This window comes from Chiloscyllium punctatum, chromosome 26 (genome assembly GCF_047496795.1).
Source record: "Chiloscyllium punctatum isolate Juve2018m chromosome 26, sChiPun1.3, whole genome shotgun sequence".
Lineage (NCBI taxonomy): Eukaryota > Metazoa > Chordata > Chondrichthyes > Orectolobiformes > Hemiscylliidae > Chiloscyllium > Chiloscyllium punctatum.
In genome coordinates this window covers 68,567,408-68,580,494 of record NC_092764.1, presented here as the reverse complement: position 1 = coordinate 68,580,494, position 13,087 = coordinate 68,567,408, and the positions used below count along the sequence as shown (strand labels likewise).

Here is a 13,087-nt window from a genome sequence, read left to right as displayed (position 1 = left end):
GTCTCATGAGTGTTTGATGGGGGACAGTGTAGAGGAAGTTTCAATCTGTATCTTACTCTGTATCATAACAAACAATTCCAGGAAGGCTGAAGGTGAAAATTTGATGAGTGCAGAAATACTGAACCAGGGAACCAGAGCAGTATCACATCAGTCCACTCACAGAGATACGGTGGAAGCATTTTGTATGTTTTTTTTCTGGATGGGAATGTTTCTAACCAGGAGGTTTGTGTTTGTCTGTTTTCCCCATCAGCTCTCCCAGCCGGTAGGGAAGAAGGACTTGAATCACAGATCAACAGATTGGCTGAACTGATTGGCCGCCTGGAGAATAAGGTAAGAGCAGAGGAGGCCCGATCTCCAATAACTGCCTTTTTGCTTGTCGATGGTCCTGATGAGAAAGATTGTGACTCAGTCAGCTACAGTCATGTCACCATGTCAGGAGGGTCAGGTTTGGGGGCGCGGTGGCTCAGTGGTTAGCACTGTTCAATTCTGCTTTTGAGTGACTGCTGTGTGAAGTTTGCACAGTCTCCCTGTGTCTGCATGGGCTTCCTCTCACAGTCCAAAAATGTGCAGGTGAGGTGGGTTGGCCACGCTAAATTGCTAGATGTGAACCTGCTCCTCAGATGCTGCCTGACCTACTGTGCTTTTCCAGCACCACTCTAATCTAGACTCTGATTTCCAGCATCTGCAATCCTCGCTTTTGCCATGCTAAATTGCTCCATAGTGTCCAGGGATGTGCAGACTAGGTGGGTTAGCCATGGGAAAGATAGGGTAGGGTAGCTGAGATGCTCTTTGGAGCTGTGCAATGGGCTGAATGGCCTGCTTCCACACTGTAGGGATTCTTGAAGTCCCAGTCCAGGATTCAAACGCAGGCTGCAGTGCTGAAGGAATGTTGCAATGCCAGTGATGTGAGCTTTCAAATGAAATAATAATCGGAGTCCCTGTTTACCCTCTCAGATAGACTGAACAGATCTCAGGGCACACTGTCAATTGCCAGAGGGTTTCTCTCCAGTGTCATTGCTAACATTTATCTTTTAATCAAAATCTGAAATACAAGTTGTGGAAGCTTGCTGTGCACAAATTAGTTAGAGTCATAGAGATATACAGCAGGGAAACAAACCCTTCGGTCCAATTTGTCCATGCTGACCAGATATCCAAACCTAATCTAATCCCATTTGCCAGCGCTTGGCCCATATCCTTCTAAACCCTTCCTATTCATGTAACATTCAAGGTGCCTTTTAAATGTTATAATTGTAACAGTCTCCATCACTTTCTCTGGCAGCTTGTTCCATACATGCACAACCCTTTACATGAAAACGTTGCCCCTTAGGCCCCTTTTAAATCCTTTCCCCCTCACTCTAAACCAATGCTCTCTAGTTCTGGACTCTCCCAAAACAGGAAAAAGACCTTGTCTGTTTACCCTATCCATGCCCCTCATGATTTTATAAACCTCTATAATGTCACCCTTCAGCCTCTGGTGCTCCTGGAAAACAGCCCCAGCTTATTCAGCCTCTCCCTGTAGCTCAAACCCTCCAACCCTGGCAACATCCTTGTAAATCTTTTCTGAATCCTTTGAAGTTTCTCAACATCCTTCCTATAGGAGAGAGAGCAGAATTACACACAATATTCCAACAGTGGCCTAACCAATGTCCTGTACAGCCGCAACATGACCTCCAACTCAATGCTCTGACCAATAAAAGAAAGCATACCAAACGCCTTCTTCACTATCCTATCTACCTCCGACTCCACTTTCATGGAGCTATGAACCTGCACTCCAAGGTCTTTTTGTTCAATTACACTCACCAGGACCTTACCATTCAGAGTATAAGTCCTACCCTGATTTGCCTTTCCAAACTGAAGTACCTCGCATTTATCTAAATTAAATTCCATTGGCCACTCCTCAGCCCATTGACCCATCTGATCAAGATCCCATTGTAATCTGAGGTAACCTTCTTCGTTGTCCACTATACCTCCAATTTTGGTGTCACCTACAAACTTACAAACTATACCTCCTAAAGTTGCCACATTCTAGCAGTGACTGCACTTCCAAAGACCCTTATTAACTGCAAAATGCTTTAGGATGTCCGGTGGTTGCAAACGGTGCTGTGTAAATACACAGCATTTCAGTCTCAGCCGCAGCAGTTTCGAGACGCTCATGTTTGGGTAAGGGAGGAGTAGAACATTTCATTCAAAAATAGTCCTTCAGGTCCACTCAAAAAGATAGCTCCCTCACTCGTGCAGAGGAGGGGTGGGTCGCCATTAAACTCAATGGAGCCGGAGGTTCCCTCAACATGGCTCCCGAAAATGCAGAGAACTGTCCTGCCCCACTCCCACACTGTCCTCCCCAAGGACACACTTCCCTCACCAACTCAGACCCCTTCTTTTAATGAAACCCCTGTAGAATGGATCTCTCCGATAAGAAAGCAGACTCCCGCTCACATACAGTAAACCTGGTCGTTTCCCCCCGCCCCCACCACCAGCCTTCTCACATGAATCACACAGCACTCTTTGGCAATTCTCCCTGATCGCCTGGCAAACTTTACTCCTCCAGCACGGTGGCTCAGTGGTTAGCACTGCTGCCTCACAGCGCCAGGGACCCAGGTTCGATTCCAGCCTTGGATGACTGTCTGTGTGGAGTTTACACATTCTCCCCATGTCTGCGTGGGCTTCAGCCTGGTGCTGTGGTTTCCTCCTGCAGTCTACAGATGTCCAGGTCAGATGGATTGGCCATGGGAAATTGTCCTTGGGATGTTCAGGCTCTTTGGAGGGTCAGTGCAGATATGATGGACCGAATGGCCTCTTCTGCATTGTTGTGGTTCTATGATTCTACTGCCACAGTAAGTGAAATGTGGTTTGGCTACTTAGCTGTTGTGGGATCTTACTGTGCATTCATATGCCACTGTGGTTGCTATGTTACAAAGGTGACTACACTTCAAAGAATGAACTGAGCCTTAGTTATATTCTGTTGAAATGATCCAGAGTAGAGAAAGCACTCATTGAATACAGTTCCCACTACAGCTTATGTTAAACGCAGCACAAGGTGCCAGAGTAAAGCTTCCTTTATAGTGTCCCCATCAAACACTCCCAGGACAGGCATTTAATGGGGTTAGATGCAGAGCAACTCTTCCTCTACAATGTCCCCTTCAAACGCTTCTGGGGTAGGGATAGCACGAGGTTCCAGACAGAGTAAATCTGCCTCTACACTATCCCCATCAAACAGTCATATGACAGGGATGGCAGTGGATTAGATACAGGGTAAAGCTCCCTCATCAAATACTCCCAGGACAGGGATAGCATTGAGTTTGATACAGAGTAAAGCATCTACTACTGTTTTAAACTGAAAATAAAGCTCTCTCTACACTGTCTCCATCACAAATCCTGCAGGACAGGTACAGCACAGAGTTAGATACAGAAGAAAGCTCCTTCTACACTGTCCCTATCAACCACTCCCAGGACAGGACCGTACATGGTTACATAGAGTGTAAATCTGTCTCTATTCTTTCAACCTGAAAGTAAAGCTGTCTGTACACTGTCCCAATCAAACACTCCCAGGCTTGAGCTTCACCATCTGAAGAATACACTCCTATCCACAATTGGTTCTTTTTATGTGCCTGGTGCTACTTTATTTGAGTGAAATCATCGATCTTTGCTGAATTTGAGCAGTTTGTTGCTGAGAGCTCGTACCCGTAGTGAATTCAATGGCGATCTTCCAAAGTCGTTGTAGAATCTATATAATCAGAGGGAGCAACTCAGTTCATGTGAAATATTCGTATTGAAGGAGGAGCGCCTAGGGTCAGGAGCCATATATCTTAAAATACACCAGGAGGAAGTGAGTAGGAAAGGACTCTGGAAATATCGATCTGGTTTGTACAAACATCCTTGAAGGAGCAATGTCAAAGACAGGACAGTGAGATAGCTTTTACCCACGTAGGAGCAATGAAGCAAAGGCAGCTGAAATCTGAATGCTCGGAATAGTTTGGGCTGAGATGAGGAGAAATTTCTTTATTCAGAGAGTGGCAAGCCTGCGGAATTCTCTGCCACAGAAAGCAGTTGAGTCCAAAACACTGACTGTTTTAAAGAAGGAGATAGATATAATTCTTAGGGCAAAAGGGATCAAAGAGTATGGGGAGAAAGAGAGAACAGGGGATATTCCCGTGATTGTGGGTATGTTCACCAAGCTGAAAAGTTGATTTGCAGATGTTTTGTCCCCTGTCTGGGTGACATGTTCAGTGCTTTGGAGCCTCCTGTGTAGAGCTGTGCTACTGTGTCTTGTGGAATCTATTTGGTTCCATTTCTGCTGCCGCCGGTTGCTGGTTCTGGTCGTTTATTGTCATAGCCGGTATATTCCGGAAGCAGCAGGAGCGGAGGCAAAGAAGTTTCAGAAGACACAGTACCACAGCACCCCACAGGAGGCTCCCAAGCACTGAAGCTGTCACCCAGACAGGGGACGAAACATCTGCAAATCAACCTCTCAGCTCGGCGAACACACCCACAACCACGGCGACCAGCACCTGAGCTACGAATCGTTACTCAAACCTTGAACAGGGGACTGTGTTGGATGATCATATTGAATAGTAGAGCAGGCTTGAAGGGCCGAATGGCCTAGTCCTGTTCCTGTTTTCTCTATTTCTATATTTGGGCTGATTAGGAAAACTCAACATTGTGAAAGGCAGGTCACCTTGGATGGTTTGACTGAAATGTTTAAGGAACTCTTGGTGAGGAGCCATTAAGCATAGAATGTTCATGTGCTGACTTTCACAAGGCATTTGATGAGACTTGAAATAAGACATAGCCTCAAAAGGAGCTGGTTAAAAGAACTGAAAAGAAAGAACTCTGGTCACCCCGTAGCAGTTATCACCACTGCATTTGCAAAACGCTTGTATAGTGGAAATCTTCAAAAGAAGTGAAATCAAGCCTTTTCTGAACAGCCTCATTATATTTAATGATGTGAAACTCAAAGTGTTCCTTTCATCTGATGAAGGATAAATCACACGAAGGATAAAAGAAAACTTTTCACTTTCAGTGTCTGAAATTACTTTTTGAACTGTAATGGGTACAAATGGTAATGTTCATTATGAGCCAGCACTGTTAGCCCCTTGCAGCTATGTTATCTGCCAACTCTGGGGCTCCAACATTTTATCCTGTCTCTGCTACTGCAATCCCACGCAACCATTTCTACACTAGACTTTCACTAGAATCACCCAGATTCAGTGCGGCTGTTAACCCTCAGGAATGGACCTTGGGCGGTACGGTGCCTCAGTGGTTAGCACTGCTGCCTCACATCCGATGAAGGCAAGCATACCATATGTTTTCTTGACCACTCTATCCACCTGCGCAGCCACCTTCAGGGTACAATAGACCTGAACTCCCAGATCTCTCTGCTCATCAAATTTTCCCAAGGCTCTTCTGTTTACCGTATAGTTCACTCTAGAATTAGACCTTCCAAAATGCATCACTTCATTTGTCCGGATTGAACTCCATCTGCAACTTCTCCCCCCAACTCTCCAGTCTATCTGTATTGTCCTGTATTATTTGACAGTCCCCTATGCTTTCTGCTACTTCTCCAATCCTCATGTCAGCTGCAAACGTACTGATCAGATCAACAATACCCTCTTCCAGATTATTTATGTATATCACAAAAAACAGTGGCCCCAGCACTGATCCCTGTGGAACACCACTAGTCTCCTTTCTCCATTTCAAGAAACTCCCTTCAACTACTACTCTCTGTCTCCTGTTGCTCAACCAGTCCTTTATCCACCTAGCTAGAACACCCTGCATACCACGTGACTTCACTTTCTCCTTTAGTCTACTTTGGGGAACCTTATCAAATGCCTTACTAAAGTCCATGTATATGACATCTACAGCCCTTCCTTCATCTATCAACTTGGTCACTTCCATTAAGTTGGTAAGGCACAATCTCCCCCGCACAAATCCATGTTGCCTATCACTGATAAGCCCATTCTCTTCCAAATATAGATAGATTCTATCTCTCAGTACCTACTCCAGCAACTTTCCCACCACTGACGTAAGGCTCACTAGTCTGTAGTTACCTGGAATATCCTTACTACCCTTCTTGAACAGGGAGACAACATTAGCAAATCTCCAGTCCTCCAGCATTTCACCTGTGTTTAAGGATGCTACAAATATACCTGTCAGGTCCCCAGCTATTTCCTCTGTCACCTCTGTCAACAACCTGGGATAGATCCCATCCGGTTCTGGAGATTTGTCCACCTTAATATCCTTTAGCCTACCCAACACATCCTTCCTCCTTATGTTAACATGATCCAGAGTAAACAAACTTCTATCTCTAATCTCAACATTCATCATGTCACTCTCCTCAGTGAACACTGATTCAAAGTAATGACTGAGAATCTCACCCGTTCGACACACAACCTTAGAAACATCCTTTAGTGGACCAATCCCACAACAACGAGCACCCGAGCTACAAATCTTCTCCCAAACTTTGAACCCTTTCTCTTGTTACCCTCTTGCTTCTTATATATAAATAAATGGCCTTGGGATTCTCCTTAATTCTGCTCACTAAAGTTATATCATGACCCCTTTTAGCCCACTTGATTCCTTGTTTAACATTGGTTCTACTCTCCCAATATTCCTCCAAAGCCCGTTCTGTTCTTAGCTGTCTGGACTTTATATATACTTCCCTTTTCCTCCTGGCTAGTGACACAATTTCTCCTGTCATCCACAGTTCATGAACCTTGCCTTTCCTATCCCTTGTTTTCAAAGTGACATGCCTATCTGCACTATCTTTGAAAGCCTCCCAAATATCAAATGTGGACTTCCCTTCAAATATCTGCCACCAATCCACATTTCTCAGCTGCTGCCGAATTTTGATATAATTGGCCTTGGCCCAGTTTAGTACTCATCCCTTCGAACCACTCTCATCTTTGACTACGAGTATTCTAAAACTTACAGAATTGTGGTCACTGTTCCCAAAGAAATCCCCCACTGCAACTTCTACCACCTGGCCTGGCTCATTCCCCAACTCCAGGTCCAATATGGCCCTTTCCTTCGTCGGACTATTGACATCCTGCTCTAGAAAACTTTCCTGGATGATCCTTACAAATTCTCCCCCATCCAGATCTCTGACACTAAATGTATCCTAGTCAATGCTGGGAAAATTAAAATCTCCCATCACCACCATCCTGTTGCCTCTATATCTTTCCATAATCCGTTTACCTATTTGTTCTTTTACCTCACATTCATTGTTAGGAAGCTTGTAGTACAGCCCCAACAATGTAACTGTACCCTTTTTGTTTTTAGCTCTACCCATAATGCCTCACTGCTCACGTCCTCCATAGTGTCCTCCTTTAGCACAGCAGTGACATCATCCCTGACCAGCAATGCAACATCCCCCCTCCACTTTTACTTCCTCCCTGTCCTGTCTGAAGCATCTATATCCTGGAACATTTAATTGCCAATCATTCCTGTTGAAGGGCTTTTGCCCAAAACTTCGATTTTCCTGCTCCTCGGATGCTGCCTGACCTGCTGTGCTTTTCCAGCACGACTCTAATCTTGACTCTAGTTGCCAATCATGCCCTTCCTTCAACCAAGTCTCTGTGAACACAGTAACATCATACTCCCAGGTACCAATCCAAGCCCTAAGTTTATCTGCCTTACCCACTATATTCCTTGCATTAAAGTATATGCACTTCAGACCACTAGTTCCTTTGCATTCATCTGCTCTCTGCCTGTTCTTCCCCTTGGTAATGCTAACTTCATGATCCTGTTCCTTACAGTGTCTAGTTTCCACCCCATTGTCTACCAGTCTTCTCTTCCGGTTCCCAGTCCCCTGCCACATTAGTTTAAATCCTCCCCAACCGCAGTCGCAAAAACTATCCTAAGGACATTAGTTCCAGTCTGGTTCAGGTTAGACCATCCAATTTGTAATAGTCCCACCTTCCCCAGAATTGGTCCTAATGTTCCACAAATCTGAACCTCTGCCTCCTACATCATTCCTCAAGCCACGTGTTCATCCTGCCTATTCTTTCTTTTCTACCCTGACTAGCAAGTGGCACTGGTAGCAATCCTGAGATCACTATCTTTGAGGTCCTCCTCTTTAACCTCTCTCCCATTTCCCTGAATTCTGCTTATCTCGTTTTTTACTTATATAGTTAGTGTCTATACGCACCAAGACAACTGGCTGTTCACCCTCCCCTTTCAGAATGCTCTGTAGCTGATCGGTGACATCCCTGACCTGAGCACCTGGGAGACAACATACATCCGGGAGTCCCATTTTCGGCCACAGAACCGCTATCTACTCCCCTCACAATAGACTCCCTTATGACTATGGCCGTACGAGTCTTTTTCCTGCCCTTCTGAACAGCAGTGTCCGCCATGGTGCCATGATCCTGGAAATTGCTGGCCTCCCCGGTGAGCCATCTCCCCCAACAGTATCCAAAACAGTATGCCTGCTTGGGAGAGAAATGATTGCAGGGGAAACTTGCTCTGCCTTCCTGCTCTTTCTCTGCCTTTTGGTCACCCGTTCACAGTCTCCCTCAACAGTTCTAACCTGAAGTGTGACCAGTTCACTAAACATGCTGTCCATGACCTCCGCAGCATCGCGGATGCTCCACAGTGAGTCCATCCGCAGCTCCAGAGCTGTCATGTGGTCAAACAAGAGCTGCAGCTGGACACACTTCTGGCAAGTGTAAGGGTCAGGAATGTCAGCCATGTCCCTGAGCTCCCAGATCAAGCAAGAGGCACATGCCACAGGTCTGAGGTCCTCTGCTATTGTAAGCCTTAGCTTTAACTCAACTAAGTAATACCAAACAATGCACTTAAATATATAAAAGAAACAAAGAGTCTTACCTTGCAGAGTCCTTTCCTTCTGATTAGAGGAGAGGGGTGGGAGGGAGATACTACACGTGTAGTATCTCAGATTTCGCTGCTGCCCAAATATATACCAAGTCCTTATCTTCCCAGCAACCCCCTGGTCCCAACGTCACCTCCGCTCTGTCTCCCGCTGCTTCCGGACAGGATAAAGGCCTGACTGCAGACTCAGATCAATGTGGTTGAGTCTCAACTGCCCTGTGAAATGGCCGAGCAAGCCACTCAGTTCAAGGGCAGCTAGGGATGGGCTATAAATGCCAGCCAGCCCGGTGATACCAAAAGTCCTGTGAGTGAATGAAAAAAAGGCACACAAGTCTATTTGTGTTAAATGCAGACGTGTACGATACAATTTTCACTGAGAACAATCAAACTCTCTGTTCTCCAGGGTGTGACAACATTCTGGTGACAAACTCCATCTCCACCTGCCTCCTCGGGCAGACCCCAGAGGATTGTTTCGAGGCTGAGCAGAAGTGATCCTGGCAGTGTCCTGTTCAATATTTATCCCTCAACTGGCTTCACTGAAACTGTTGCTCTTGTCACCGTGGTGGTGATGTTTGCGGGATCTTGCTGTGCACCTCCTGACTGCCATATTTCCTATGCTGCAGTGATGGCTGCATTCTGTCAATTGTTGATGCTCTTTGGAATGTCATGGAAAACGCTGCGCAAATTCTTCACTTATTCCCATCAGAGTGATTATGGGGCCTGTAAGAGACAGTTAGCTGCTCAAGGTCCCTCTTCTGAGGTTCTCTTCCCGATGACAGGTCTCACCTTCCACAACACAACAACCTCCACTGAGAGTAGGGCATGGAGGCAGCTCCTGACTCCACAGGCTGCATGGTGGCTCAGTGGTTAGCACTGCTGCCTCACAGCGCCAGGGATTAGGTTCGATTCCAGCCTCAGACAACTGTCTGTGTGGAGTTTGCACATTCTCCCCTGTGGCTGCATGGGTTTCCTCTGGGTGCTCCGGTTTCCACCCACAATCCAAAGACGTATTGGTGAGGTGGATTGGCCAGGCTAAATTGTCCATAGTGTTCAGGGATGTACAGGTTAAATGGGTTAGCCATGGGAAGTACAGGGTTACAGGGATAGAGTAGGGAGATGGTTCTGGGAGTGATGCTCTTCAGAGGGTTGGTGTGAATTCAATGGGCCAGTTGGCCTGCTTCCACACTGTAGAGGTTCTATGATTTTGTGGCTGACCAGAAATCTGTCCTGTCCTTGCTGCTTGCCATCGACGTGTGTTGGTAGAACTTCCAAAGTTGAAACTCAATCTTCTGGCTGTATTGTGAACACACATCCCATCATGGTTTTGGTTGTGGTAGGTCAATCATCTCACTCTCTGCAGGTGTCCCTCAAGGTAATGTCCTAGGCCCAACCATCTTCAGCTTGATCTTCATCAATGACCTTCCCTCCATCATAAGGTCAGAGGTGGGCTTGTTCATCAATGTTTCCACAATGTTCAACTCCACTCGTGACTCCTCAGATACTAATCTGTTCATGTTTGAATGGGCTAAAAAAAGGTAGCAAGTAATATTCACAACATACAAATGCCAGGCAATGACCATTTCTAATAAGAAGGAACATACGCATTGGGCCTTGACATTCAACGGCATCACCGTCACTGAATCCCCCATCATCAACGTCCTGGGGTTACCATTGACTAGATTGAACTGCACTCACCATATAAATACAGTGGCTATAACCACAAGTCATAGGCTAGGAATCTTGCAATGAGTAACCTGCCTCCTGATTCCTTAAAGCTTGTCTATAAGACACAAGTCAGAACTGTGATGGAATACTCCCCACTTGCCTGGATGGGTACAGCTCCACAACTTATCACTACCCAGGACAAAGCAGCTGCTCGATTGGCACCATATCCACATATAGTCAGTCCCTCCCTCACCAACGCAGCAGTGTACACTAGTTAGGAGGCACACTGCGGAAATTCACCAAGGCTCCTTAGACAGTACTTTCCAAACCCACAACTACTGCCATCTAGAAGTCCAACAGCAGCAGATACGTGGGAACACCACTCACCATTCTGACTTGGAAATATATCGCCGTTCCTTCACTGTCTGTCGGGTCAAGATCCTGGATTCTCCCAACAGCATCTCCCAACACCAAATGGACTGTCACAGTTCAAGAAGACAGCACACCACCACTTTCTCAAGGACAACTAGGGATAGGCAATAAACGCTGGCCCAGGCAGCGATACCCACATCCCTGAGTGAATTTTTCAGAAAGGTGCTGGAGCGAGACTTGAACACAGAGCCTCTGTTCTAGAGGCAGAGATAGCTACACACTGAACCTCTTGGCTTCCTTCTCAAGATTAGTCCTTCCAAATGTTTCAAATGTTCTCAGGGTTTTCAGGGTTTCTCAGAAGGTGCTGATCACCTTCTTCCTACAGATTTCAACCAACAACAACCCTCCCCATCCCAGTCTTAGCCTAACACAGCAATATGAGATTCCTTTTCAAACCCTACCCAATTTTACAAACTGTTGACATGCATGCTTTGAGTCGAGTCAGACGTGCAGTGAAATCATTGGATGTGCAAACTCCCTAATTCTCCATGAACAGCCCATGAGATGAGGTTCTTGATTTGTTTCTCGAAATGATCACCACAGGCCTTGAGCCGGGGCAAGGACCCATCTCAAAGGGCGACCCATTGTGTGCCAGGCTGTGCCACCTGCTGTGTTGTTTGTGGCTGTCAAAACCAGAGAAAATAAATAATTGTCATTAATCTCTCAATTAACAATTTTAATCTCAGTTAATCTTGGCTCTAATTGCACAGTTAATTGGTACAATTACAGCATCAATCTCTCGCAAATTTATTTCATTGCTGAGTCTGCTATTAATACACAGAATGATATAGAAAACAGGAACTTAGCAGATTATTATGAAAAATATTCTTGTGATACTGCTGCACAGTTTGACATTAAATATAATTAATCAACTTTCCATCCAATTAACTATGAGACGGTTTTAAAAATAAATAGATTCCAAATTCACAAGTTCTTTCCAGTTACCTGGAACCTTATTTGATCCTTTGACATCAGCCTACATGAGCTAAATTAATGTTCATATTTGCTTCACAGAAATGCAGCATTGTTACATCACTGGAGGCCGTTCAATCCATTGTGAGCATCGTTACTGAGTAACTCTTGGCTTTTTCCCCATAGTTATTGCACATTACTTCTATTCAAATAACCCCAAATGTCCCCTTTAATGCCTCAATTGAATGTTCCTCCATCACATTTCCAGCCATTTCATTCCCTAATTTGCCGGATTTTCAGCTTTTCTTTCTTTCTCTTTTTGCCTATCCGTGCAGATGGTTCTCTGTTCTACTTTCATTCATCCAAAGTAACTTGGTGTCTCTCTGTCTGACCACCTCACTCTCCCCTTTCCTCCTTTTATCATCTAGTAACAAGGGCAAGCCGTGCCTTTATCAAATTTCTCATCCCCTGCTAACACGTGTTCCCCCATTTAGGCAGCAGTTGCTGATGAGTACAGCACAGAGGATTCATATGGAAATTGCATCTTTAACTTCCAGGACAAAAAAAACCCAGAGGCATAGTCAGTGAAATAAGGAAGTCGAGACCCTTTGTTGATTGACCCCTGTATAATTTTGAGCTGCTCCTCTTATTAATGTGCTAGAAATTTCAACTGCCAAAATACAACTGTTAATTAATGCAGAAATTAAGAAATTTACTGACAGTCCCTCATGTAGTTTGAATGGAATGACATCTCCGGAGTGTCAAGTGTTGAGAGGGTAAAATGAGTGGAATGTCAGGAATTTTGAAGAGGCGGGGGCTCTATTCTCCTGCTGTGGTAATAAAAAAAAGTTGAAGGCGGATTGTGATCAGAATAGTAATAGACTGGGCTAGGGAGAGCAAAGAGAATTGTACCCCACTTACTGAAGGTACGAATGCAGGTAGAGCAGGTGAAGAAGGTAAGTGGTATGTTGGCCTTCACAGCAAAAGGATTCAAGTACAGGAGCAGGGATGTCTTGCTGCAATTGTACAGGGCCTTGGTGAGGCTACACCTGAAGTCTTGTGTGCAATTTTAGTCTCCTTATCGGAGGAAGGAATGGGGGGAATGCAGCAAAGATTCACCAGACTGTTTCCCGGGATGGTGGGACTGACATATGAAGAGAGACTAGATCAGTTGGGATTATATTTGCTGGAGTTTAAAAGAATGGACGGGATACAAGCAGGAAGGATATTCCCAACAGTGGGGGAGTCC

At 45.3% G+C, this 13,087-nt stretch overlaps 1 protein-coding gene across 3 annotated transcripts in view; it reads left to right on the top strand.

The window, feature by feature from the left end:
* Positions 1-13,087, top strand: part of necab2 (N-terminal EF-hand calcium binding protein 2) — a 279,429-nt gene that overhangs the window by 227,274 nt on the left and 39,068 nt on the right. For all 3 annotated transcript variants that reach the window (XM_072547576.1, XM_072547575.1, XM_072547577.1), the window contains one exon: positions 251-330. In XM_072547576.1, the coding sequence (XP_072403677.1) occupies positions 251-330 (80 nt within the window). The remainder of the gene's footprint in view (positions 1-250; positions 331-13,087) is intronic.